The following is a 26298-nucleotide window of genomic DNA, read 5'->3' on the forward strand; positions in this document are numbered from 1 at the left end:
GTGCCAGCTAGGATGCTGAGTCTTGAAGGGTGTGAACATTGGGCGGTGTGCTAGCGAGGACGTTGGGCCCCGAAGGGAGGGTGGATTGTGAGATCCACATCGACTGGAGTGAGGAACGAGTGCCAGCAAGGACGCTAGGCCCTGAAGGGAGGGTGGATTGTGAGATCCACATCGATTGGAGTGAGGAACGAGTGCCCGCAAGGACGCTAGGCCCTGAAGGGAGGGTGGATTGTGAGATCCCACATCGTTTGGAGAGGGGAACAAGGTGTGGAAACTATTCCCTAGCAAACACGTTTTAAAACATTGAGGACCTCAATATTTGCAAGCCTAAATAGCAAAGCGTGTGTTGTTGGTGTATTTAATAACTCTTTGATTTTCCATATTCTCAAATTTTAGTAACCATTGACTTGATAATTAGACATTATTGTCTCAAAGATTTATCTACTTACCAATATTTTTTTTTATTTAAAAACAATATTGTAAACAAAAAACATTTAAAAAATAAAAAACCAAATAATCATAAAAGTACAGTTTCTTGCTCAGTTATCATTGGAATAACCTTTTTCAGTGTGTTGTAAGCTCTTTAAAAAATCACCTTATCCATTGATGTAAAAATATTATAGTTGAACCAAAAAAGCACTCTATTGCTTAAGAAGGAAGATACTTTAGTAGTAAATTCTGCAGTAATTTCTTTAACTTTTACAAAAGCTGATGGGTATAGGAAAGAAAATTGAAAATCAATTGCCATGTTTGTTCAACGAATAATCTTTAAAATTCTTTTGTGCCCACTAAATTTAAAAAATAATGATTCCATAAGCTCTTTATCCCACATTTAATGATTGCCTTAGTATCAGATAGAATACCATTTTTTTATTACCATCAAATTTCTAATCTTTTCCACTGTATTCCCATCATTAATCTACTTTATTCTCATTACCAAACCCTCCTAAATTCCCCACTTGAAGCTTCTATCACTTGCTTTTGAAACCTTTTTTTTTTCTTCTCATTTAAATAAAATTTGCATTATTTATATTTCTCATTCCCTGTGCATTTTTCAAAATACAAATTTTTACATCACCACCCAAAACGACAGCGTTTCATCCATTCCCCAACCATACGGCACCCGAACCCATTATCGTGGATCGTATTTTTTTACTCATTATATTATATATACAAAGGAAAGAACACAATCCACCGCCACGTGTCGTCTTCGTCAGCCACTTCACACCATTGTCTTACACGTAGACGACTGAGGGTCCCACATCGCCGGGAGTAGATACTTCCGTCCGTTAACTCCATGGGCATTGAAACTGGCTCCGGTCACCTTGTCAACCAGAACCTGACCTGGGTAACCCGGGTAGGCTCCGGACCCGAACAACCCGGTGCAGGCTGACACAGCTTCCAGCGGCGCTGTTGGTGGGCCCTGAAAGTACCCATCGTTGAAAGGATTCGTTACAGTTCCTGCCAGAACGGTGGCCAAATTGATTATCATTCCATCGACACCGACGTCGCCGTTGGGGGCTATCAATGGCGGCGTCTGTGGACCGTAAATAGGCTGATGGAACGGCCAGGCGCAGTACCCAGGGCACTGAGATTCCGAGTTCCCAACCCACACATAAGCGGTTCGTGCGCTTCTCCGACCCACCGGAACCGACCCATGAGTACCGCACCGGCTGCGGCAGAATCCATCCACGGCAACATCCTTCGCCGTCAGCACCACGTTTACCGAATTCAACTGATTGACCTTGGTCGCCAACGCCCTTAGATGCAGGTTCTTCAGATTTTTCCCCAAAGTGTAAGCCTCGTGAAGAATCTGCTTCCCAACAATGAGATTCGACGACCCACCCTTGTATTTCTCCGTTGTCTTCCACCACAGAGACGCCGACGGCGCCGGAGCTCGTGTATAGCTTAGAGATTGAATGAAATCAACGATTACAGAGCGCTGTGAAGCTGTGAATCGGCCGTACCATATCAAATTGACGGTGATATTCCCTTTCAAAAGAGCACCCTTGTGGTATTCGAGCACCAACGGCTGTTGCTCGACGAGCGCCGCCGGTCCCCGGCTGAGACCAGGAGCGGCGGCGGCAGAGGATAGGAAGAAAAACAGAGTGAAACAGAGAGTGGCACGATGGTAAATAGAAGCCATGTTCAGGGCAAAGTTGGAAAAAGATAAATAGATATTGGATATTGGATTGAAAGGAAGGAAATGGGTATTCGTATTTATAGTGAGAAGCATTTGGATATGAAGAAAGGAGACAGCTGTAAGGGTAACACATGCGTCACGGTCAAGGAGAAACGTGGACGATTTGGATTGGTCCGTTAGGTTGGTCAAAAGAAGTTGCCAGGCTGTGACGGGGAGGACTTACAGGACTTATAATGAAACGCGTGACGGGTGATTCTTCCAGTTACTAGGCGCGTGACTCTCACGTGCCTTCTAACTTGGGTTACGGAATCTGACGTGGCATCAGACGTGGTGATAACCCGATCTCTCCCCTTCCCTCGTGTGCCTTCTAATCCGTCCACGTAGCTTCTTTTCTTACCCTATTTTCCCCCTCCTTTTCCTTTGCTTATTATTTTAGTATAATCTTAAAATTTTCTAATTATATATATTTTGAATAAATTAAATTACCAATTAAATTATAAATTTAGGTTATTTTATTCGAAAATAATAGTAAAAAAGTAAGAGAGATTAACATGAAATTCAAAGTTTGAAAAAGAATTAAAAATGAATAAATAAAAAAATAAAAATGGAATAAGGACAAAAAATGAAAACCCGTGGGGGACCAGGTGTCCCCCAAAAGGGCAAGATGGGTAGCGTATAAGGGAGGGCCATGGGCAGCAGGCCCTATAATTGGATGGCGTCACGGAAGGTTGAGATATAAAAAAAATTATTATTTTTTATATTTTTTAAAAATATATAATTAATTAAAATATTTAAAAAATACAACGGGCTCGAATATCGAGAGGGGTTTGGTTTCGGTACGTACACTGACACTGCACTGAAGGATTAATTTGATTAATTTTAAGTCACGCGTGACTTTTTTTATTTCTTTTTTGTTTATTTTTTTACATTTCTTAAATAATTTTTTATTTTATATTTAAACTAAAAGAATACTTTTAAACTTTCAAAATTTTAATAATATTTTCGTAAATTATCTATTTAAGAAATTTATGATTATTTTTTTAGAGTTAAAAATATATTTTTATTAATTTAGCGTAAATTTTATTTTATTTGTATTAGTGGGNTAAGAAATTTATGATTATTTTTTTAGAGTTAAAAATATATTTTATTTTATTTGTATTAGTGGCCTTAGTGTTTAGGGTACCCCTAGAAAAGTAGAAAGTAAAAAAGGTGTGGGGCTTTTATCCATTTCCTATTTATAGGCTTCTGAGTTTATCTTCCCTTCTTACTTTTTGGGTATTAATTATCTGTCCACCACTTACTATTTACCTTTTATTAAATTCAATTCTTCTATAAAATATACATTAAATTCAACTCATTTTTATTATAAATTCAAATAATTTATATAAAATATAACTAAAGTAACAACAGAATATTGCTAAATTCTTTTATTATATCATCTACATTGAAATTTCTAAACAATAATTTATTTTGAATTTTTNAGTAACAACAGAATATTGCTAAATTCTTTTATTATATCATCTACATTGAAATTTCTAACCAATAATTAATTTTAAATTTTAAAAAAGGAATTTTTGGAATTTAGAAACTAATTTGGAAAGCGAAGTAATTATTATAAACAAAATGTAGCTTGTGTGTTGAATTTTATAACATTAGGGATATTTTGGGAAATGGAAATTGAGAATTGGGTGGGTGGGAGGTATTATACAGTGCGGGAGGGTCCACGCAAAGTTTAAATGGATGGGCGGCTTCATTCTCACATAAACCCTAACTTTCGGCCTTCTTTTTCCATTGCGTGGGGTCGGTGCCGGCCCACTATGTGAGTGCCCGCATCTGAATATTCCCTTTTCACCCACATTTCTTGGGAAGAAATTTTTTTAAAAATATATATATATAATTCAAATTTATTATTTTATATTTTGTAATGAGTTAGTTTCGTCTCATTGACTCGAAAAATGGGGGACGGAGTTATAAGAGATTTCCTCCATCTGAACAAGGTCGGAGAAGGAGACGGAGTTATAAGAGATTTCCTCCATCTGAACAAGGTCGGAGAAGGAGATTACATTCTCTATTCTCGTTTTGCGCTCGTCTCATGTGTATATATATATATATATTAAGTATTTAACATGATATAATATTTTTTTATTAAAAAAAATTTAACGTTTTTTTAATAGAATTATATTGAAAATTTTAATATAATATAAAATTGGGTAATAATAAATATGAAATTGAATTAAATTTGAAGTTTAAAAATGAGGAACATCAAGTAGAAATAAGTTCAAAACCATGTGATAAATATGGCTATGAACGAAAGTACAAATTTAAAAATAAAATTGATGGAAAAAAAAAAAAAAAAAAAAATGAGGTGAAAAATGAGATTTACCGGTGGATTTACCGTCGGGGTTAGTTTGGGTGATATAGAGCAAGCAGTAAAAAAAACGAGGTCATATTTGGAAATTGGGTGGGGCCCAGTCGATAGGGCCGACAAGATGGTTTGGAAATTCCACGTCGTCTTGATTTGACTCCTTTTGGAAAAAAAAGTTTCTTACAGTGAACACGTGGAAATTAAGTTTTAACTACTCCCTTTGGCCCACCCTTCCACGTCACGTCGTCTTCAAATTTGATTCAAATAGCCTTTAAAAAAATATTTTTATTCTATTATTATTATTATTATTATTATTATTATTATTATTATTTCGATCTTATTTAAATTTTATTAGACTTTGGGAGAAATTTTCACAGTTTTAAAAAGAATGTTTAATTAAATTTAAAATAAATAAATTTAAAATTAAGAGCGTAATAACTAAATTTAAAATTCAACGAAAATAGAATGGAAGAAAAATTATTTTAATTAAATTGGTAGGATACCTAATTTGAGTATGCATTTCAAAATTCCAAATAATTGTTTTAGTAAACTAATTAATCCCTTTACCTAACTTCTCTATAACCTCATATAAATTCATCCATTATTAAACCCTAATTTGAGTGCCTTAGTCATTAATAGTCAAGCACTTCATGTTGCGCACGCTCTTATGCACGTTTTTATATAGAAGATTCGTTCGAAGAAATCGTCACCATATATTATTTCCTCTTCCGTAACATTTAAATAAAATTATATTTTTAATTATACATACAATTTATCCATTAATTATTGTAATATTATTTTTTAAAATTGAAATCATGAGAAGGAAGCATGAAAGGGTGCATGCATGAATATTTAATATAAACTCAATCAATCATTTTCTTTTTGGTCAAATCTTTATNGTATATATATATATATATATATATATATATATATATATATATATATATATATATATACAAAAGAACCGAAACGACGTATTAATCATAATAATTTTAAAAATATAACAACGAAAAATTATTATTTAAACTGTCTGGATAGTTTTGAAACTTTTATAAGAAGTAAAAAATAAACAGNTTCCACGTCGTCTTGATTTGACTCCTTTTGGAAAAAAAAGTTTCTTACAGTGAACACGTGGAAATTAAGTTTTAACTACTCCCTTTGGCCCACCCTTCCACGTCACGTCGTCTTCAAATTTGATTCAAATAGCCTTTAAAAAAATATTTTTATTCTATTATTATTATTATTATTATTATTATTATTATTATTATTTCGATCTTATTTAAATTTTATTAGACTTTGGGAGAAATTTTCACAGTTTTAAAAAGAATGTTTAATTAAATTTAAAATAAATAAATTTAAAATTAAGAGCGTAATAACTAAATTTAAAATTCAACGAAAATAGAATGGAAGAAAAATTATTTTAATTAAATTGGTAGGATACCTAATTTGAGTATGCATTTCAAAATTCCAAATAATTGTTTTAGTAAACTAATTAATCCCTTTACCTAACTTCTCTATAACCTCATATAAATTCATCCATTATTAAACCCTAATTTGAGTGCCTTAGTCATTAATAGTCAAGCACTTCATGTTGCGCACGCTCTTATGCACGTTTTTATATAGAAGATTCGTTCGAAGAAATCGTCACCATATATTATTTCCTCTTCCGTAACATTTAAATAAAATTATATTTTTAATTATACATACAATTTATCCATTAATTATTGTAATATTATTTTTTAAAATTGAAATCATGAGAAGGAAGCATGAAAGGGTGCATGCATGAATATTTAATATAAACTCAATCAATCATTTTCTTTTTGGTCAAATCTTTATTTATAAGAGAACCCCACCAATTTTCTTTTCCTTTTTCTCGAGAAAGTGATGGGAATATATATATATATATATATATATATATATATATATATATATATATATATATACAAAAGAACCGAAACGACGTATTAATCATAATAATTTTAAAAATATAACAACGAAAAATTATTATTTAAACTGTCTGGATAGTTTTGAAACTTTTATAAGAAGTAAAAAATAAACAGATGCTTAACGTTTTCGAGTTCCTTTTTTTATAAGAGAAGTTCATGTTGTTTTCGTTTTGATTGTCACATCTATTTGATAGTACTTTGATTTGCATTATTTTCAGTTTGATTCCGACTTGTACCTTATTCGTGTAATTGTAAAGGCGGAGTCTCGAACCNTATTATTATTATTATTATTATTATTATTATTTCGATCTTATTTAAATTTTATTAGACTTTGGGAGAAATTTTCACAGTTTTAAAAAGAATGTTTAATTAAATTTAAAATAAATAAATTTAAAATTAAGAGCGTAATAACTAAATTTAAAATTCAACGAAAATAGAATGGAAGAAAAATTATTTTAATTAAATTGGTAGGATACCTAATTTGAGTATGCATTTCAAAATTCCAAATAATTGTTTTAGTAAACTAATTAATCCCTTTACCTAACTTCTCTATAACCTCATATAAATTCATCCATTATTAAACCCTAATTTGAGTGCCTTAGTCATTAATAGTCAAGCACTTCATGTTGCGCACGCTCTTATGCACGTTTTTATATAGAAGATTCGTTCGAAGAAATCGTCACCATATATTATTTCCTCTTCCGTAACATTTAAATAAAATTATATTTTTAATTATACATACAATTTATCCATTAATTATTGTAATATTATTTTTTAAAATTGAAATCATGAGAAGGAAGCATGAAAGGGTGCATGCATGAATATTTAATATAAACTCAATCAATCATTTTCTTTTTGGTCAAATCTTTATTTATAAGAGAACCCCACCAATTTTCTTTTCCTTTTTCTCGAGAAAGTGATGGGAATATATATATATATATATATATATATATATATATATATATATATATATATATACAAAAGAACCGAAACGACGTATTAATCATAATAATTTTAAAAATATAACAACGAAAAATTATTATTTAAACTGTCTGGATAGTTTTGAAACTTTTATAAGAAGTAAAAAATAAACAGATGCTTAACGTTTTCGAGTTCCTTTTTTTATAAGAGAAGTTCATGTTGTTTTCGTTTTGATTGTCACATCTATTTGATAGTACTTTGATTTGCATTATTTTCAGTTTGATTCCGACTTGTACCTTATTCGTGTAATTGTAAAGGCGGAGTCTCGAACCGAGCCAATGCGAAAAACTGCCGACAGAAAAGGTCACATCATTGACTGCTAAATTATATGCATACAACTCAAATTTTGTCACTTAAAAATCAACGCTTCACCTAATTGAAATGATTTTAGGTTTTGTTGGTATCATTGATTCAATGTAGGACTACCCTACCATTCTTTTCTAAACCCACCCTTTTGCCCTCTTCTTTTCACACTTTTGGCCTCCCATTTCGGGGCACCTACCTACGCTGCCCTACCATTTAACGTAGAATTCTTCAAATTTTAAGTGGTCAGTCGACGTAAAATTGCTTTAAGTCAAACACGTTTCGCTTTAGAGTTGTAACGATTGAGTCAGTGAAAAAATGTGTATCTTGTTAATATAGATAGTAACTATAAATTCTTTTAAGTATTTTTTAATCATAATTTCATATCTTCAAGATCATTCTCATTTGGACGTGATTTTTACTCATCATTTACACCCTCTACACTAGGCCAAGTCATTCGGCTCGACCTTGCCTCTGCTCAAGGCCAAGATCTCTCAATACAACGTCGCATCTCATCTTGTCATCTCAATCTCCATCGACATGGTCCATATGTCGTCGGTCATCATAACTCATTCGATTATGCCATCGAGAACGGGCTTGCGTGTCGCTCATCTCATTGAAACTTTTCGAACATCCATCCATCCGAGTTCTATCAAGGCTTTGGGCCTCCCGTGTCCATGCCGTGTCATTTACAAATACCGTACCGTATAGTGGGTGTATGCAGCAACCTCTAACACGCGGGCTGGGGCGCAATACTGACACACCCATGTTGTCCAGTACTGTCCTTGAAAAACTCATTTCAAATGAAGTCGCTCTAGACACTCATCTTAGCACGCTTGCTCACACTGTGACACACGTATGTGCCATAAGGTAGCTCACTTAGGCCACATGGTCAAAGGGCGGAGTGTCCTAAAATATTTTTTTAACTTTATTTAAAATTGCACATATTCTAAAATTAAAATTTAATAACTTTTTCATATAATAAACAGTTTAATTATAGTGTAATTAAAACTTTTATAATTTATTCTCTTAAAAAAAAAAACAAAAATTGGCCTTTTAAAAATTTAGTGAAAGAAATAAATAGAATAAATTAATTAAATAATTGAGGGACAAGAGTGTGAGAAAGTCTAAAAAGGTTATATATATTTCAAAGATTTGGATAATTATTGGTTCATATTTGTTTTTGAGTCTACCAAATTTGACCTTTTTCAACATAAATAAATAAATAAATAAATAATTTTTTTTTTCTAAATATTATATTTAAAATAAAGTAATATTCGAGATAATTGTAAAATAAAAATTAAAAATGATGTTATTTAATTTTGTACAAATTAATATTATAAATTAAAGTGGTCAGATTTAGTAATGTGTGTATAAACTTTATTTCCTAAAAAGATGAATGAATTATAATAATAATAATAATAATGAAAAAAAAAAAGGTTCGAAAAAGAAAATCATTAAATGAATTTAAAATAAAAAAGTGAGAATATAAATTATATATAATATTTTTAAATCACCAAATGTGTCCAAATTCTATCCATTAAAATTTCGAGGCTTTTAATTATTAATAAATTGGGTTCAGTTGATGCTTAATAAATAAAAGAATTAATTAATTAATTAATTATATTTAATACATGATTCTTGCTTAACCAATGCACTAGCAATGAGCTGGATGCCAATATATATATATATTTTTTTTAAATTATATATATAATTGGAAATATTATTATTATTAAAAGTAGGATAAGAAGCTTATATTATTCTAGTATGGTCCAACTACAAAATTATGAGGGAAATTTATGTTTTTTTTTAATGAAATATTTTATAATTAAAAATTTAGTTCTATCTTATAATTTTTAATTTTAATTACATTAAAAATCTCCCGTTTAATTTTAAAGTTTCTATGATTGAGCCGACGAGAAAAAAGTTGTATCTTGTTGATGTATGTAGTAATCATTATAGATTCAAAATCACTGTTATTTAGATGTGGTCTCGATTCATTCACGAATATTGTGGGACCAAATATATATATATATATATATTTAATTTAAATATGACCCACGTTAGGTCGATAAGTGGCAAGTATTAAGGGAGGTGTCGCATTCTAAGTTAGAATAAATGTCAATTTTTGTGGGGATTAATGAATAAATTTAGATGGTATGTACCTAAAGTACATTTATTTTGTAAACCCTAAGGATGTTGAAACGACAAGAATCTTGCTGTCGTCCCACTTGGCTTAGGCCATAGCTAATCCACATTAGCAGCTGTTCATGAATCATTCATAACTTAACTTCCCCATATCCACCAATAGTGTTACTTCATTTTTAGAACTTACATTATTCATTCAACTTCTCAACCACACAACTACTTTCTACAATAATTGACACGACTTCCCTAGTTTTCGATTCAATTTCTAGGTTTTATAAATCCGATTTTTCATCGTGTGTGGGTTGTAACTACCTATACCCAGAATTTGGAATTTGAATTCGACACTTGTGTGTCTCGATATTCTCCTGCATCTCCTACAACATGATCACGTTGCTTACTTTTTGCTTCTAAGAGTGAAGACTATTTCCACAGACCAACACGAATCTTTTTAACATGGTTTGTCCTCACTCATATGCATCGTAGGAAAATTTTTAAAAGGTCGTTCAAATAGAATTACTCCAAGCAAAACAATGGAGTTTTAGATATCGTCTCGATTAATTTATGTACCATTTTTTTACTGAGTGTCACAAAAGCTAAATTGTTTATATGAAAGTTACAAGACTTGATTATCACAAAATTGAAAGTATATGGACGCCCGTTTATGATTGGTTATTAATTATATGAGTCCCCGTCAACAAATTGTGCTTGGGAATCATTATGGTATGATGTACCTAGTCAACATCATTAATGTCTCCAAACTACATACGACTTCTATGTTCATGTACCATTCATTACGCCTTTTATTATTTCATATTCTAATAGAGAAATCATACCTAATAAATATTTATTTGATACAATAAAAAATTATATTTAAAAATCTCGTTTAATAATCATTAATGACAATGAGATCCTACCACTAGCCGATATTATTTATTTTAGTCAATTACATATCACCATGAGTCTCACAATTTTAAAACATGTCTGGAGAAACCTCCACACTCAGTAATGTTTCGTTCCCTTCTCTAACCAACGTGAGATCTTTTTAATTAATGACANTTTTTTTTTTTTTTTTTTTTTTTTTTTTTTTTTTTTTTTTTTTTTGAAAACTTGAGATCACTTTCATAAATTATGATGAGTTGGAAGAAGAGCAACCGTCATCTGTTACAATCGCACTCTTATGGCAGGAGAACAGTAATTGTGTGACATTTGTTCTAATCGAGCCAACATTCAACTAAATTTAAAAAATATATATTTATTTATTTATTTAAATGTGGTATTTTTTAAAAATCTAAATTCAAAAGAAAAATTCAATCATGGGCTGGCCCAACATTTATATATATATATATGGTCTTAACTCCATTAACTTGATCCACTAATTAAATTTTAAATTAAAATTTGTATTTTAAAAAAAAAAATCTGATCATATTAAGAACATGTTGGAGTGTAATTTTAGAATTCCTAAATCACAACAAAAACATGTAAAATTACATTTTAAAAAATAAAATCAATTTAAATAATATTTTAGAACGGTCATAGGTTCCTAAAAAAGATGGTGCAAACGAGTATAACATGAAGGGTAGGTCTTATCTATCAAATTGTCACCTTAATTAAATAATATATGGAAAATTTTTAGATTGGATAGATAAACCCTCGAGATCGATAACGCCTCTATTATTAAATCATAAGAGGATATTCCATCGGATGTTACGGAGATTATAACTATTAAAATATTCATTTTATTTTAATCTTTGTATTTTTCAAATCTCTAAATTTCTTAATAAAAATTATTCTCTTTCAATGTTAGGATTACATGACCTAAAATGTAAGTATACACAAATCTTTTAAGATATATATATACTTAAAATGAAATAATGGTAAGTGTCGTATGATTCGAGAACCTGACTAATCTAGACTACTTGACTCAAATTATAAAGATTGGGTTAGGTTGGGTTGGGTTGGGTTAGGTTTGTTCGAATCTAGATTGGGTTAAGTTTTTAGAAAATTGAAAATTCGAGTCGATTTATATGTTGACATTGTTTTTGTTAGATCAATCTGAACAATCTAACCAACTTGAAAATAGGGCTACCAACTCATTTTACCATATTTTAAGATTATAATGGAAATTAAGAATATCTGAGATTTTTAATCAATGTTAGTGATACACTGTAACTTGTGAATGTTTGATATTTGAGTTTTATGAAATTTTAGTTATTAATGTAATATGTAGGGTAGATAAATATAATTTTTTAAAATAACTAAAAAAAAGACAAAACGAACCACCCAAGCTAACCCAACTTAGATGATTGGGTTGTGAACTCTATTCAGATTACTCGGGTCACCAACCCAACCAACTCGAAATTTGGAGTTGGTTCAAAAGATTTCTCTAACCCAAATCAACTCGGGTAGAAATATATACTTTGTTTTTGTATTTTACATTTAGACCATTAATCCAATTGAAGTTCAATAATATATATATATTTTTAAGATAATGTATATTAATCTACCACATCAAGCAAGGAGTATTAAATAGTGTCACATGCATGTATGAGATTTAACATATATTAAAATGTATATTAAAGAAATCCCAATTGATTAATGATGGTAGCAATTGGACAACGTGGTTATTTAAATATAATATTCAAGTATGCATCATATGTATATTATAATATGATACAATCTACATTTTTAAACTTTAAAAATTCAACATTACCTTATGTTCATTATTAAATAGCAATCACTAAAGTCTAAAACTTTGTAACAGCATAATATTATCTTATTACTCTTGATATTATATGTAATTTTAAAATAATTACTTATAGAAAAGTNATTTCGAGAGACAACATTACCTACTGTGTAACGGCTCATGCCTAGGATTCAGAATCTGAATTCGGTACCCGATGACTTTACATTCCCCTGCATCTCCCACAGACCAACACGAGTCCTTCCACCCATGCCCAAGATTTAAAATTCGACTTTTGGCACGTGATGACCTCAATGTTACCTACATCTCCTGCTACATGGTCATGTTATCTAATTCTCGCTTCTTAAGAGTGAAAACTATCTTCACAAATCAATACAAATCATTCCAGCATATTTTGACCTCACTTATATGCATCTTAGAAAAATGCTCAAAGTAAAGAACTCTTTAACAATATAGTTTCTATGATTGAGCCACTGAAAAGAAAGATGCACCTTGTGGTATAGTAATAATTTTCATTTCCTTTAAAACTCTCTTAGTCATCCTATCCTCAAAATCATTTTCATTCGAATGTAGTCTCAGTTCATTCATGTACCTCTCTTTTACTCAAGCATCACATATTTGTTTTAAGTGATTTTAAGAGTGAAAACTAATCTCACAAACAAACAAACACAGATTCCTTTTAACACGTTGTCATCACTCACATGTTCCTTAAAAACATCAAAAAGAGTTTGGATTTTGTACCTTGGTAAGACCATAAGACAACCCATGAAGAGTATGCCAAGTAAGCACTTCCCATATGCCTTTATCTTCTTCCTTGTTTTTTTTCTAGTGAGTGCCACGTGTTTTAGATCCATACCCTTCATTTAAATACAAACACACCCCATCACCTTTTATTATTTTTGGATCCCATCAAATTAATTATTTGCATATTTTCATCACGTTGATCGATTTTTTCATTAAATATTAAGATCGCGCGTAAAATTTTGAATTGACAATCTTAAAAATGGTACATACATGTGTAGGCACATCGTTAATAAATTTTATTTATTATATAATCTTTTTATTTCGAAAATTTATAAGAAGTAAAATAAATATATGAATGAACCGAGACCGCATCTAAATGAGAATGATATTTATTTCTTAACCTACTGGAGTAGGTAACTTTGTAAGGACCGTTAGATTTAGGATTCCAAATTTTGAGGAAAAATAAATATCTTAATCCAATAATACAATTAGAACAAAAGGACAATTCTACCCATTAAAACTATGAAAATGACATTAAATACCCTCGTCCCATATTCTTGATAAGTAGCAGAATGGACAACCGAGTTTAAGCACAACATCACCTGTCTTTCCATTTTTTAAAAATGGCTTCTTTCTCCATTAAATCCAACCCAATGGTGGTGGCGCCGGCGGTGTTTCTTCTTGTTCTTCAACTGGTGGCGGTGGTACTCGCGGCGGAGACTCCAAGCGGCGGTGGACAGAGGGAATTTGACTATTTTGTGTTGGCTCTTCAATGGCCAGCTACTTCTTGCAAGAACACGGGCAAGTGTTGCCCGGCCAATGGTTGCTGCCGTGGGTGAGCTTTTGTCTCCGATATTAAGCTTGATCGAGCGTTGACTTTTGAAATTTGACNTGAGCTTTTGTCTCCGATATTAAGCTTGATCGAGCGTTGACTTCTGAAAGCTGACTTTTTTTGTGTTTTCTCTGTGTTTGAATATTTTGTTTGTCAACTGTCTAGAGCTGACTCTCCCACTGAATTTACAATCCGTAAGTGGAAAACTAAGCCCTCTAAGGTTTGGAATTTGGGTTGAATTTGGATGTTTTGTGTATTAAGATCTGAAAATTTTGTGTTTGAATGTGACAGATGGGTTATGGCCTCAGTATAATGAGAGAGGATGGCCATCTTGTTGCACTGATGCAGTCTTCAATCAAAATGAGGTCTCCAATGAGTATAACAAATGATTCTACGATTGTTTGCTATCTTAAACGGCCTAAGTCCACCGCTAGTAGATATTGTGCCCGTTACGTATTATTGTCGGCCTCATAATTTTAAAACGTGTTTACTAGGGAGAGGTTTTCACACCCTTATAAATAACGATTCATTCTCTTCTCCAACCGGGATCTCACAATCCATCTCTTTTGGGGGCCTAACGTCTTCGATGGTACACCGCTCGGTGTTTAGCTCTGATTCCATTTGTAACTGTTCAAACTCACCGCTAGCAGATATTGTTTTCTTTGGACTTTTTCATTTAGGCTTCCGTTCAAGATTTTAAAACGCGTCTGTTAAGAGGAGGTTTCCACACCCTTATAAGAAATGTTTTGTTCTCCTCTCCAACCAATGTGGAATCTCACAATCCACCTCCTTGGGGACTCAAATTCTTCGTTCGCACACCGCTTGATGTCTAGCTCTGATACCATTTGTAACAACCCAAGTCCACCGCTAGTAGATATTGTCCTCTTTGGACTTTCCCTTCTGGATTTCCTCTTAAAGTTTGAAAACACGTATGTTAGAAACAAGTTTCTATATCCTTATAAGAAATGCAATCTCGAAACCAACACAATTTTCTCTTATCCTTTACTAAACACAATTGCTTGATATCCAACAGATCAAACCGTTAATACTGTTAATATTTAGAATGATAATTCGTGTCNTAAACACAATTGCTTGATATCCAACAGATCAAACCGTTAATACCGTTAATATTTAGAATGATAATTCGTGTCTTACCCATTTGCAGATTAGCTTGTTGGAAGAGGATATTCAAAAGTATTGGCCAACCTATAGATGTGGTACTACAGGCAACTGCCATGGTACCAAAGGATCATTTTGGGCTCATGAGGTTCATATCACTCTCTCTTTGTTCTTCCTTAGCTCATCTATCAAACTTTGAGACTAATCCCAAATTCATTTCCTTTTTCTCTTTGTTCTTATATGATCGCCATATCAAATGCTACCATTGCTGCAGTATGGTCAGTTTCTTCTTCTCTTCCAATCTTCTTGGAACTTGATATCTTGTTCTACTCAAATTCTAACCTAAACCCTCCATTTTCAGAGAAGCATGGGACCTGCGCAGCTCCTGTGATTGTCGGCGAATACGATTACTTCTTGACAACGCTCACCATCTTCTCCAAGTACAATGTCACCGTAAGTAATATATCTCTATTGGTACGAGAGCTTTTGATAAAGTCCAAAACAAATCCATGAGAGCTTATGCTCAAGATGGAAAATATCATACCATTATGGAGAGTCGTGATTACTAACATAGTATCAGAGTCATGTCTTAACTTAACCATGTCAATAGAATCTTCAAATATCGAACAAAGAAGATGTGAGCCTCGAAGGTGTAGTCAAAAGTGACTCAAGTGTCGAACAAAGGGTGTATTTTGTTCGAGGACTTTGAGCCTCGATTAATGGGAAGCTATTTGAGGGTTCCATAAGCCTCAGGGGAGGCTCTCTAGTGAATTTTGTTCAAGATACATCTTCATTGGTAATTGGCCTTTTGAAAAGCGAGGGCTTATGCTCAAAGTAGACAGTATTATACCATTGTAGAGAGTCGTAACTTCTAACAAATTTGTGCCTTTTTGGTTGTGGGTATCAAATTTGGTGTCTTTTTTTGTTGGGGGTATCAAATTTGGTGTATTTTTGGTTGTGGGTATTAAATTTGGTGTCTTTTTTCGTTATGGGTATTAAATTTGGTGTCTTTTGCAATTTTTTTATGCCAGAAAGCATTGAGCGATGCTGGGTTTGTAGCTTCCAATACTGAGAAGTATGCTCTAGGAGACGTGGTGGATGCAGTTAAGAATGCTACCGATTCAACTCCGAAGATTAGCTGTGCTAAAAAGGGGGCTGTCAAGGAGCTTTGGATATGCTTTGACAAGAACTTTGAGGTGTTCTTTGTGTTCATAACAATCATATCTAATAAGCTTTTGAGTTCCATCAAATTGTTCATAGTTTTTGGTTGTTGCAGCCACGTGATTGTGACCTTGCCAATTCATGCCCCGACTTTATTAAGCTCCCAACGTATGAGTCTCAGGGTGTGATGGAGGGAGCTATTCCATGGATTGCTGATGCTGAAGCACTTGTTTAACCTGTTTTTGAAGCTCAAATTGGATGATCCTTCTTGATGTCTAATTATCACTCTTTGAACTATAAAAGAGAGAGATCTCTCCTTTCTTTTTGTAGTTTCAATGCTATGAACTTAACTTTTTCTTTTTCTAAGTCATATTCCATATAAGATATGGTCTATTACTTATCTTTCTTGCCTTCAATTATGTTCTTTTACTATGCCAAAAGAAAAATTAATGTTCTCTTCAACGACCCGAGTAAGATAAAAGAGGAGTATATGACTGAATCTTGTAAAAACCCGTTACGTATCGTCGTTAGTCTCAGGGTTTAAACAGGTCTTGCAGGGTTAGATAGCGAAATCAGTACTCATCCAAATACTGTCCTTTTTTGCTTTCTCTTCCTAGCTTCCCCTTAAAGTTTTTGGGTCTTGGGTTTTCTCTTCTACGCTTCCTCATTATGCATCTATACTCATCCAAATATTGTTTTCTTTAGACTTTTCCTTCCCGACTTTCCCTCGAGGTTTCTGGGTTTTCTCTTTTAGGGTTCCCATTACAAATCTATTAGGGGGAGGTTTGCATACCCTTATAAATAATGCTTCGTTCTCATCTCTAACCGATGTGGGATCACACAGATCTCGAGGATGAAAGTTACTACTTATACTAATAAAAGGTAACGATGTGTACTCTTTAATCAAAAGTGGACATTATTACTTATAAAGTATATATAGAAATATAAAAAGGTCACTCATTCCAATAAATGGTATTACAACATTTGAATTATTAAAGGTAGAGGGGAAAAAATTCATTATTTATTTATTTATTTTACTAAATATCTTTATTGAAAACACAAAGTAAAATGACATTTTTGCCCATCAAAACTACCAAAATTACCTTAACCTTGTATAAGTACTTGGAGAAAGAATAATAATAATAATAATAATAACATGGCTTCTTTCACGTTCAAAGCGGCGGCGCAGGTGGTGTTTATGGTTCTTGCTGTTACTCTTCCGCCGCAGGCGGCGGAGGGCCTCACCGTCGGCAAGGAGCAGAGGGAATTTGACTACTTTGTGTTGGCTCTTCAATGGCCAGGCTCTTCCTGCAGAAACGTAAGCATGTGCTGCCCCACCAATGGTTGCTGCCACCGGTGAGAGTTTCATCCATATTCTCGTAGTACCTGAAATGTTTCCGATCGTGTCGTGACTTTTTATTATCGAGCTAATTACGTTCTTGTTGTGCATGTCTCTCTAGAGCTGAATTTCCCGCCGAGTTTACAATTCGTAAGTGTGAAAGAAAAGAAGATTTTGTTATTGATTTGGATGTGATGTTCAATAATGATATCATAAAAGTTCGGGTTTGGTAAAAAAAATCTCGTAACCCAACTCGAACCATGTACACCCCTAATATAAGTGTTTGAAAATGGCTCGTGCAGATGGGCTATGGCCTCAATATCAAGAGAAAGGGTGGCCTTCATGTTGTACTAATGAAACCTTTAACGGAAATGAGGTTATTTTCTCTTACTCTCTCTAAAAATTAGGGTTTATTTATACGAAAACATTGACGAACCTGTGAACCGTACTATTTCTTTAAACCTTGTAGGTTAGTTCCTTGTTTGAGGATCTTGACCGTTACTGGCCAAGCTATCGGTGTGGTCTTGTGAGCAGTTGCGATAACAGAAAAGGATCATTTTGGGCTCACCAGGTTCAAATCCTCGAGTGAAAAATATAGTTTTGGTTTACGAAGTTTGACTTAGGGCTATGAGTTATCAAACTCAATGAATCACAACGACCCATCTTAAAATTAAAATGTCGAGTTTGAAAATTCAGATAACTAAATACTACTTAAGTCAAACTTCAAGAGTCAAAAGTATATTTTTCCCGAGTCTCAATCTCTCGGTTGTTTCTTCATTAGTTGATTATAAAAGTTTCGTGACTAAATCCCGAAATTCTCTCTTTTTCTCGGGTTATCATATGATGGATCATATGACATGTTACGTTTGATACAGTATGGTATGTTTTTTTTCTCCTTTAACAAAATATATTTTTGGGAGAAAAAAAAAACACATTTACAATACAATTTATTTTTGTGCAGAGAAGCATGGAACCTGTGGATCACCTGTAATCCTCCACCAATATGATTACTTCTTCACAACTCTCGCCCTTTTCTTTAACTACAATGTCACTGTAAGCTCTTACAAACCTCTCTCAAATGGATGTTTATGTGTGCCTTCTTTTCGATGCATAGCTCGGGTTACCATTCGGTGAAACAAACGAGAAATTATTGTATCACAAAAAATAAATGGAGAATTTTGATGATTGAAATAGGAGGTGGGAACGAGGACAGTAAAAGCTTTCTTGTTGTCTTTTATCTTCTACGGTTATCGATTTTCGACCGTTAAAATTTTAGGAAGCTCTGGAGGATGCTGAAATTGTAGCTTCTGATACCAAAAAGTATAGTATTAAAGATGTGTTTGAAGCTGTTCGGTCTGCTTTCAATGCAAATCCAAAGCTTACTTGCGGTAAAAAAGGGATTATTAAGGAACTTCGTCTATGCTTTGATAAAGAATTCAAGGTAATACATCACTTTGTGTCTATAAAAGACCTTAGCTACTAGTTTCCATCCAATATTTGCAACGATTTGAGGAACGTAAATCATTTACTCGTTGCAGCTAATCGATTGTGATGCTACAAAATCATGTCCCAAATTTGTTCGTCTACCAGAATTTCATGAACTACCGAGTAAGTTTCTTAGTTTCCTTGTTAAATTATCTTTATACTTAAGAATTCATTCGTGAATTTGAAAATGAAGGTAAGATTAAACAGAACAACGATACTAAAATTGAAGAGATTAGAACGAAAATAACACACCTAACTCTTTGATAATACGACAAATTATTTCATTAAACGTCAATATTTGAATTAATAATGAATATATTTATGTATTTAAGGTTGCTTTTGTTAACATTTATATTGTGTATTGCAGAGTCGACCATGGTTAAGAGAGCAATTCCAAGAATGATTGACGTTGAAGCAACTTCACTTTTTTTTGTCAAACAAAGTGTGAAATAGTTAACTTAGTTTGTCGAATAACAATTCAAAAAAGTTTCCATCTTTGTCGGAAAACATTTTCATAACTTCAATAACTTCAATCAAGCAATAAGAATAATTTTTTTTTAGAAAGAATATATGTCTTAACCAATTGAGCTAAGAAGTACTAATGGGAAGGTTAGATTAGTGATGTCGGTGGACGAAGAGCTTGCGAGAGGCGGTGTACCAGCGAGCATAGGAGGCATGGAGGTCGGGCCAGTCGGAGGAGGAGGAGTAAGTGAAATGGTGGAGCCACAGAGCCAAGACTTGTTCTTGATCGTCTTGTTGCAGTGTGGCTATCATCTCCTCCAACGCCGACTCCAACTCTCGGCGTTCCCCGATGCTTAGGATGGGCGCATCAGTCCCATTGATGCCTCTGCATAGCAATGGAAGCCATGAATTCAGCATCTTCAGCTTGGTTTGCATCTGCCGCCGCCGTCTCTCACTCTCTGCTTCTTCTTCCTTTCCCATTTCTCGGCATTGCTTGAACATGAATGCTACTCATGAAATCGTAAGTTGTCGTGGTTAGATATCAAAAATTATATGAAGATTGGAGAGAATTTCAGAGAATCCCATGAACATACCTGCGAGTTTAACTAATGAGCCCTGCAGTCGCGGCTCCGCCGCGAGAGAGAGTCTTCCCAATTGACCCGCCGAAGCCCACCGCCTACAAGCCTCACTCCGACAACCGCAACTCGCCATTTTTTCCGCTAACCACAGCGCCTCCGCCGCCAATTTCTCCGCCGATATTCTGGTCTGGTTTGCCGCCTCCTTTACCCTACCGAGCCGGCTATAAGCGGACTCTCCCAACAACCGAACCGCCCTCACAATCTGACCTAACCGGAACTCCGCCGGTCCATTCACGGACCCGCCACCACCGCCTTCAACGTCATCGTCCTGAAGAAACCCTAAGTCTAGCATCCGAGCTTCAATCTGGCCAATTGTCCGATCGAAGGCCGTGGAAAGAACCGCACGATTGACATCACGAAGTTCCTCAATCCCTTCCCAGTGATTCTCGTCGATTAACTTCTCCGCTAACGATCGAACCACTTCGTACTTGCGAGAACTGACTGGAATTTGACTGATAATCGACAACAATTGCGTTAGGGCTCGAGAAATCCCTAAATCGCCGCCTCCGCTTCCGTTTCCGCCGCCACCGTAACACACACTTTTTGAGGGTTTTAGAGGGAATCGATCGCCGGGAACCAGGTGGATTGAAGAGAAAAAGGAAGGAAGCAAACGGAGGAAAAAGAGGAAGAAGGAGACTAATAGGGTGTGAATAATCTCGAGGAGTTTGTATTTCTTAGACAAATTGATGAAGGATTTATCGGCACAGACGAAGAGAGAAGAGGCAAGACTCCGTAGAAGAACCGGAGCCATGGTGGTCGGAGAAGCTTCGGCTTAACCCATGGCGGTTGTTCCTGTATGCTTTTCCGGCGAAGGGTTGCTCTGTTTTTAAGCGGAGAGAAAAAGGACAGAGAAAGAAACGCAACGAGAATACCTTCTTCTGTTTTCTATTTTACCCTTTTGTTGCTTAGCAAAATGTTTTTTTTTTTTCTTTTTCTTTTTTTCTTTTTTATTATAATAAATTTTTTAATAAAGAATATATATATATATTTGTTTTTTTTTTTTTTCCGGCCGAGATAAAAATAACATAAACATGTTATTAAATTGAAAATGTAATTAAAAATTAAATATCGAAAAAAAATTATGATATATATTTGTTATACATTTTAGAATTATTTTTTTTTACAAATAATACTTTTGTTTTAAAAAAAAAAAAAAAAAAAAAACCCGAAACAAGAACAAAAAACTTCATTTTGTTGTTTACACAAACTAAGAAAACGAAATTCGGTCGGGTTAGTTATGTAATCTGTTGTCTAACGCAAGTTCATACCCGATGAAAAACGGATATCGTCTCTCACAAAATCATCAAAGTTGAACATTCTTCGCAATAATGTCGAAAAATATTAACCGTAACTCAGTTTTTTCACCGAGCAATTATAATAGCTAAAATGGGCAAAATCTCCCGATACACTAAGATACACGCCCTCTTATGAGGGAGCATGTAAGAGTCCAAGTTCACCACTAGCAAATATTGTCCACTTTGACCCGTTACATATCGCCGTCAGCCTCACGGTTCTAAAACACGTCTATTAGAGAAAGGTTTCTACACCCTTGTAAGGAATGTTTCGTTCCACTCTCCAATCAATGTGGGATCTCATAGAGTCTCGTAACAACGAGGGCATCAAAGTACAACTTGTTATAACCATAAAAATGATTATATTTTGAAGGATATGAATACATCAACCAAAAAGCTTATGAATCTATTAGAAGAGTTGCATACATGTGAGGCAGGTGTTCCATGGAGACCCAAAGGCCAAACCCAGACCTCCAAACTGTTTCATAAGTTCATTCATGTAAAAGAAATCATGTAAAAGGATCAAACTGCACCAAATTTAGAACAAAAACACCATATTCTACCACAGAGATGCCTTTTTCTTTCTTTTTTTTTGCACAATTCTTCGTTCTGGGAATGGATTAAACATAATAGAGAGTTGAATGCCATGAACTAAGTAATGGTAACATAAGTTTTAGCCTTTGAAACATACTACGACGATCGAGATGTCGTCTTTGCTTTCCCGTTTCAACGCTTCTGCTGCTAATTGTTTTGCTGCTCGCTGCGGATCCTTCGTTCTTCTTGCTATATCCACCGCTTCTTGATTCGTCATCACCTGAATTTTCCATAAGAAGTTTGAGAAATGCATTCAAAATGGATACTTGTTGCAGTTTAATGGGAAGCAGTCAATCACCTTCCATAGACCATCACTTGCTAAGATAAGAAGCTCGGTGTCGGAGTCGATATCAGCATTCTTTATGTCGGGATCGGATCGTAAGTGTGTCTTGAGGTTCTTGTCGCCAAATGCTCTAGAAACTGCTAGCTGCCCGTTCACTCTTGCAACGTCTCCTAAAATGACATGAAATAATCAGACATTATTATGAAGTTGGACAATGAAAACCATAGCAAGCTCAGAGCTCTGAACCACTTTACTCGACGACCGCCATATTTAGCAACATTTGGCGTTCGAAGATTCATTAGATATTCAGTTTTCTGAGTAGATGACCCAAAAAAGCTTGCATTCATGAGGATACATCAATGCATTACCAGACCTGGCATGTTAGAGACGAATCCACCTCTGTCCTCGATACTTCCTCGCTCGGTGTTTGGCTCGTGATCAACCGACATTTGCTCTTCCTGCCCTTTTCTCGAAAGGACTGCTCGTGAATCTCCAACATTAGCCACCCATAATTTCTGACCGTTTATCAAAATTGCAGTGACCGCGGTGGATCCACCTCTTCCCAAGTCAGGACTGTGTGAGAGTATCGCTTGGTCTGTCGTCTCGTAAGCCTTAAAGATCGAGCTACGGGGATTCGACCAGAATTCCTCCTGAAGCAATTGCAATATATCATGCCAAGATGAGTCTGATAATATATTGCATCTTAATGAAACTAGTGAAGAACTTACATCATTCAGTATATTAGGAAACAGATGCTTCTGGAGATAGGCTGGTACACTGTCTCCTAAATGACCATCATATATGGCGAAAAGGCCTAGCTCATGGCCATGCACTGTTATGAATTTAGCAACATGATAGTCTTCCATGGGATGGTTTGCTTTGCCTTTTACTAAGCTAAAGCCATACCTGGCAGGGCATTGGTTGCCCCTGCCCTTTCCAGAGCTACCGGGCGAACGACCTCCTACAAACTAACGACAAGGGGACATCCCAGTTCAAAATAAAACTTTCGTAGTTCATAATCAGTAATATCGAGATGAATGTGCCTAAAAAACAAAAGTTCATTTCAAGGAAACGCTCAAGATTAAGTGCCTCAAAAGAGAACGAAACAAGCTAATGAGTCCATGTCAAAAACCATTGAACGTATTAAGAAGACGTGCATGATTGAAATGTAAGCACTACTCCATCAAAAGCTACAACAATCTTCAGGTTTTGTTCATTACAAAGACAAATCCAAAGACGTTGGATTTCAGACTGCAGATATCATCATTGAGGACAATCTGTCGTGATATAGACAAATACCGAGAAACTAACTGTAACAGCCTAAACCCACTAATAGCAGATATTGTCCTCTTTGGACTTCCCCTCAAGGTTTTAAAACGCGTATACTAGGAAGAGGTTTCCACACCCTTATAAGGAATGCTCCGTTCCCCCTCTCCAACCGATGTGGGATCTCACAATCCACCCCCTTGGAGGGCCCAGCGTCCTCGCTAGCACACCGCTCGATGACTAGCTCTGATACCATTTGCAACAGCCCAAGCCCACCGTTAACAGATATTGTCCTCTTTGAGCTTTCCCTTCTGGGTTTTCCCTCAAGGTTTTAAAACACGTCTAGAGAGATTTCCACTCTTATAAGGAATGTTTCGTTTCCCTCTTCAACTGACGTAGGATCTCACACTGACAATAGAGATTTTCTAACATTTTCTGGTCTACTCATCAAATTCCAAAACCTTAAATGAACAAACAAACAGCAAGTACACCAACTTTGAACTTCAAGGTAGAAAGAGAAGTCGACAACTCTTCTAGATCATGTCGCGGGAAGACGATCACTGTCGTTCGTCTTGCTGTATTCAGAACCAAAACTCCCATAAACACAACGACTAAACTAGTTCATAATTCCAAACCATAAAGTTAGCTACCTTTACCTTGTTGAAACAAACTCAAACGAAGAGCACCTTCTAAACTTAACAAAATCACTTTAACAAACAAATCAAGAACAAGTCCATTCGATGACTGATGAGTGATGGGTATAAGAGAAATTCAAGCTCGAAGATGGATCATACAACTCATCCGAACCTCATAAACAACCTCCACACAGAGTTCATCACAAGTCAACAGATATGATATTATGAATTCAACATAAAAACAGCCAAAGGAGAAGATATCACTACCTGAGAATAAACAGAATTGAAGCAGCATAAGTTATCCATACAATCTATTCTTCCCACTTCACTTTGTTTCCCCGTTCAACAATCATCCACCTTAATAGCAGAAGAGAGCCTCCTAAATTTCTCCCAAAAATGAAGAACAAAAACCCCAGAAGAAGAGGGGAAAAATCACAGACTCCAACAAACTGCAAGTTGAGAAAAACAATTCCGATCAACCAAACGCCAAATACCCAGGATTAAAAACAACCCTACAGCACCAAAAAGTCAAGGGAATTACAAAAACAATAAAGAACATACCAAAAGAGCAGCCGAGGGAACGGGTTAGCGATCCAGAAGTCGTCGAAATTCGAAAAAAAAGCGAGAAAAGAGAACAACCCAGAACCAGAATTATTGATTAATCTGTACTGGAATCAGTGTATTGGGAAGAAAATGAGGAAAAAAAGGAGGTTGTGAGGAAGAAGGAATGGATGGAGTTTTGTGTAACCGTTCTAATTAAGTTGGAGTAAGTCCACGCGGTGGGAAGAGAAAGAAATCGCAAAAAAGGGAAGTGGAAATGGAAATGGAGGCTAATACTACCAAGAGGGGCTCAGCTTTCCCCTTGTTGACTTTGATTTTTAGTGCTCCTTTCTCTTTTCTTCTCCTTTTTTTTTCCACCTCTTTGTTTCCCTCTCAGTTGGATTAGGTCTTCTATACTCGGTTCGTTTAATTTTTTAACTAACTCGAAATTTTGAGTTCGTCCTCAAATTCATTATCTAAATGAATCAGCACAACCCATTTCAAATTTATTTAATTTTTGCATCATTAATATGAATTACAACATTGTTAATCTTCTTAACCATCCTAAAAGTAGAACAAAATTGAGTTAGATGGAGAGAAATTTTTGTTGGACGGACACAAAAGTTCAGGTTGGATGGGTTGACTTTGACTAAAAAAATTCCAAATCTCTAGGAGGTTAAAAAATTTTAACCCAAAAAAGAAGAAGGGTAAAGTTGGAATTTAAGAAAAATTTGGTTTGGGTAGGCGCGTGTATTTCACGACTTCAGGTGGGGTCCACAAAGATGGAAAAAGTCAGCCATTGTGGTTCCATATGGAAACCTCGATTTGTTGGTATTATTTTGTCTGTACCAAAAAGTCTTCGCTACGAAAATTCAATTTCTTTTGGGGTCTACGAATTTTGTCGATTATTGGGCTTCCCGGCTTTGACTCTGTCAATCACTATTATTTTATTTCCTTTTTTTCTTTATTAAACCCTTTTTATTTCCCTCTAATTTAATTCTATACCTTTAATTACTATCATAATTTAATTTTTCAACCCTTTTTTTTTCATTTTTGTATTTTAGCAAGAAGGGAATTAAATTTTTTAAAAATAAAAAACTTCCGTCCATTCACCTGTTGACATTACTTTTGTCAGGTCAACCTAATCAACTCTACAACTCAAATTTTACTTTTAAGATTATTATAAAGATTAAAAATATTTTACTTTTGTTACCCAGGTTAATTATGCATTATAATCTGTAAATGTTTGATATTTGAGTTTTACTATATTTTATTATTAATGTAATAGGTACATTAATCGGGTCCAATTTTTTTAAATGAA

The 26298-nt window shown here is 34.4% G+C and overlaps 5 protein-coding genes across 5 annotated transcripts; 2 read left to right on the forward strand and 3 right to left on the reverse strand.

The window, feature by feature from the left end:
• Positions 1 to 852: 852 nt before the first annotated feature.
• LOC111809970 (protein EXORDIUM-like 2) lies at positions 853 to 2205 on the reverse strand. Its single transcript, XM_023696475.1, has one exon. The coding sequence runs from the start codon at positions 2144 to 2146 to the stop codon at positions 1223 to 1225; it is 924 nt and encodes a 307-aa protein (XP_023552243.1). The 5' UTR covers positions 2147 to 2205; the 3' UTR covers positions 853 to 1222.
• An 11720-nt stretch (positions 2206 to 13925) lies between these two features.
• LOC111810705 (ribonuclease 2-like) lies at positions 13926 to 16774 on the forward strand. The gene is made up of 8 exons (XM_023697461.1): positions 13926 to 14166; positions 14329 to 14357; positions 14455 to 14528; positions 15329 to 15430; positions 15557 to 15560; positions 15644 to 15735; positions 16314 to 16478; positions 16559 to 16774. The coding sequence occupies exons 1-8, from the start codon at positions 13955 to 13957 to the stop codon at positions 16676 to 16678; spliced, it is 798 nt and encodes a 265-aa protein (XP_023553229.1). The 5' UTR covers positions 13926 to 13954; the 3' UTR covers positions 16679 to 16774.
• An 838-nt stretch (positions 16775 to 17612) lies between these two features.
• On the forward strand, positions 17613 to 19760 carry LOC111809754 (ribonuclease 2-like). Its single transcript, XM_023696159.1, has 9 exons — positions 17613 to 17799; positions 17904 to 17932; positions 18085 to 18158; positions 18252 to 18353; positions 18658 to 18661; positions 18744 to 18835; positions 19059 to 19223; positions 19321 to 19390; positions 19635 to 19760. The coding sequence occupies exons 1-9, from the start codon at positions 17642 to 17644 to the stop codon at positions 19718 to 19720; spliced, it is 780 nt and encodes a 259-aa protein (XP_023551927.1). The 5' UTR covers positions 17613 to 17641; the 3' UTR covers positions 19721 to 19760.
• A 4-nt stretch (positions 19761 to 19764) lies between these two features.
• On the reverse strand, positions 19765 to 21246 carry LOC111809753. The gene is made up of 2 exons (XM_023696158.1): positions 20323 to 21246; positions 19765 to 20235 (listed from the first exon to the last, which is right to left on the reverse strand). The coding sequence occupies exons 1-2, from the start codon at positions 21116 to 21118 to the stop codon at positions 19883 to 19885; spliced, it is 1149 nt and encodes a 382-aa protein (XP_023551926.1). The 5' UTR covers positions 21119 to 21246; the 3' UTR covers positions 19765 to 19882.
• A 794-nt stretch (positions 21247 to 22040) lies between these two features.
• Positions 22041 to 25276, reverse strand: LOC111810925 (probable protein phosphatase 2C 9). Its single transcript, XM_023697774.1, has 6 exons — positions 24999 to 25276; positions 24705 to 24886; positions 23265 to 23504; positions 22910 to 23186; positions 22552 to 22706; positions 22041 to 22473 (listed from the first exon to the last, which is right to left on the reverse strand). Exons 2-6 carry the CDS (start codon positions 24741 to 24743, stop codon positions 22333 to 22335), a joined length of 852 nt encoding a protein of 283 aa, XP_023553542.1. The 5' UTR covers positions 24744 to 24886; positions 24999 to 25276; the 3' UTR covers positions 22041 to 22332.
• Positions 25277 to 26298: the final 1022 nt, after the last annotated feature.

Source organism: Cucurbita pepo, chromosome LG14 (genome assembly GCF_002806865.2).
Source record: "Cucurbita pepo subsp. pepo cultivar mu-cu-16 chromosome LG14, ASM280686v2, whole genome shotgun sequence".
Lineage (NCBI taxonomy): Eukaryota > Viridiplantae > Streptophyta > Magnoliopsida > Cucurbitales > Cucurbitaceae > Cucurbita > Cucurbita pepo.